General features: G+C 55.6%; 1 protein-coding gene across 1 annotated transcript; it reads right to left on the reverse strand.

Moving 5' to 3' along the window:
- Positions 1–424: 424 nt before the first annotated feature.
- On the reverse strand, positions 425–931 carry J4E82_011744 (uncharacterized protein; the record flags this gene model as incomplete). Its single annotated transcript, XM_051737933.1, has 1 exon — positions 425–931. A coding segment is annotated over one exon (507 nt), but the record flags the coding sequence as incomplete, so codon positions are not given.
- Positions 932–1151: the final 220 nt, after the last annotated feature.

A 1151-nucleotide genomic window follows, 5' to 3' on the forward strand; every position in this document is an offset into this window, starting at 1 on the left:
TAGGTCTGCTTCCGGACCTGTGCATATGAAGCTCGTGAAGGAAAAGGTGTCGACTGGATCGCTTGAGTCGTCTGAGCGTGCTCTGCTCCTGGATCGGCTGCTGCCTGCTTTGGTTTCTGCTTCTACCGTCGCTGCAGAACTATTCCTTCGACGCTTCAAGAGAGACGGCTCGAGACTGGATGTATCTGGAGTGCCACCACGCTGCATGAGTTCAGACCATCGCGGAAGCGATGGCGATGCAGGCACTGATGTAGGCGCCGGCGGTAGCTGTTCCATGCGTTCTGCTGTCACTGAAGGAACGCTCTTCTTCTCTTTGCAAGGCGCATTGATCCTAGCCTGTATCCGAGCAGCTATCCAGTACCGCAGGTTATTCCGAATACTGCCGACGTCAGTATCTTGTTCGCGGACGCCTGAGCCAACAGCTTTACCTGTCTTCATCGTTGCTCTGGTGTCCAGAGTTTGTGTAGACACCCCACCGAGGGCGCGACCCTGGCAGATTGCTCCCGAGTCGTATCTCAGCCCCAGAACCGTCGCCCCAGATGCGCGACCCGAAGCCTAGGTCATCGAGTATATGTGCAGCGTCCTTTTCGAGAAACGCGCCGCCACACAGCTCTTCATGCCGCATGTCCTCGTCCTTCACGAACGTGTTGACCACCTCGTTTACCTGCGTTGCAAGCTCCTGAACTTGCGGGTCCAAGAACACGGGGAATGGTTTGCGGTCGTTCTCTGCGACAAGCCACAGCCTCCGGATGTACAACTTGGGGTGTTCTGCCTCAACATCGGTAAACCCAAGCAGACCACGTTTCTCTGGCTCGGTTGGCATTTTATCTTTGTTCTTTTTCTGTTTGTACTCCTTCATCCAAGCATGAAGAGTGCGGTTCGAGTCGAGCGGCATCCCTCGCCAAAGATCGAAAGTATTCAGCTCAAGACCCTGTCGACGGTCTGAACGCCGCGCTGTTGCTGCGTGACGTTCAGGGTGAATCGGTGGCACGCAGAGACAACGCGCTTGCAAGAGGATATGTTTGCGAGATATAGTTGCTTGGGATGGAGTGTTTTCCACGATTGCCGTCGTTGGTGCGCGCGCGTTGTAAGAGATAAACAGTCCGAAGCCCAGAAGCCCAGAAGCCCGCTCAGCTTGGCCCACGGCCGAG

This window comes from Alternaria postmessia, assembly GCF_024291825.1.
Source record: "Alternaria postmessia strain BMP 2775 chromosome Unknown scaffold_457, whole genome shotgun sequence".
Lineage (NCBI taxonomy): Eukaryota > Fungi > Ascomycota > Dothideomycetes > Pleosporales > Pleosporaceae > Alternaria > Alternaria postmessia.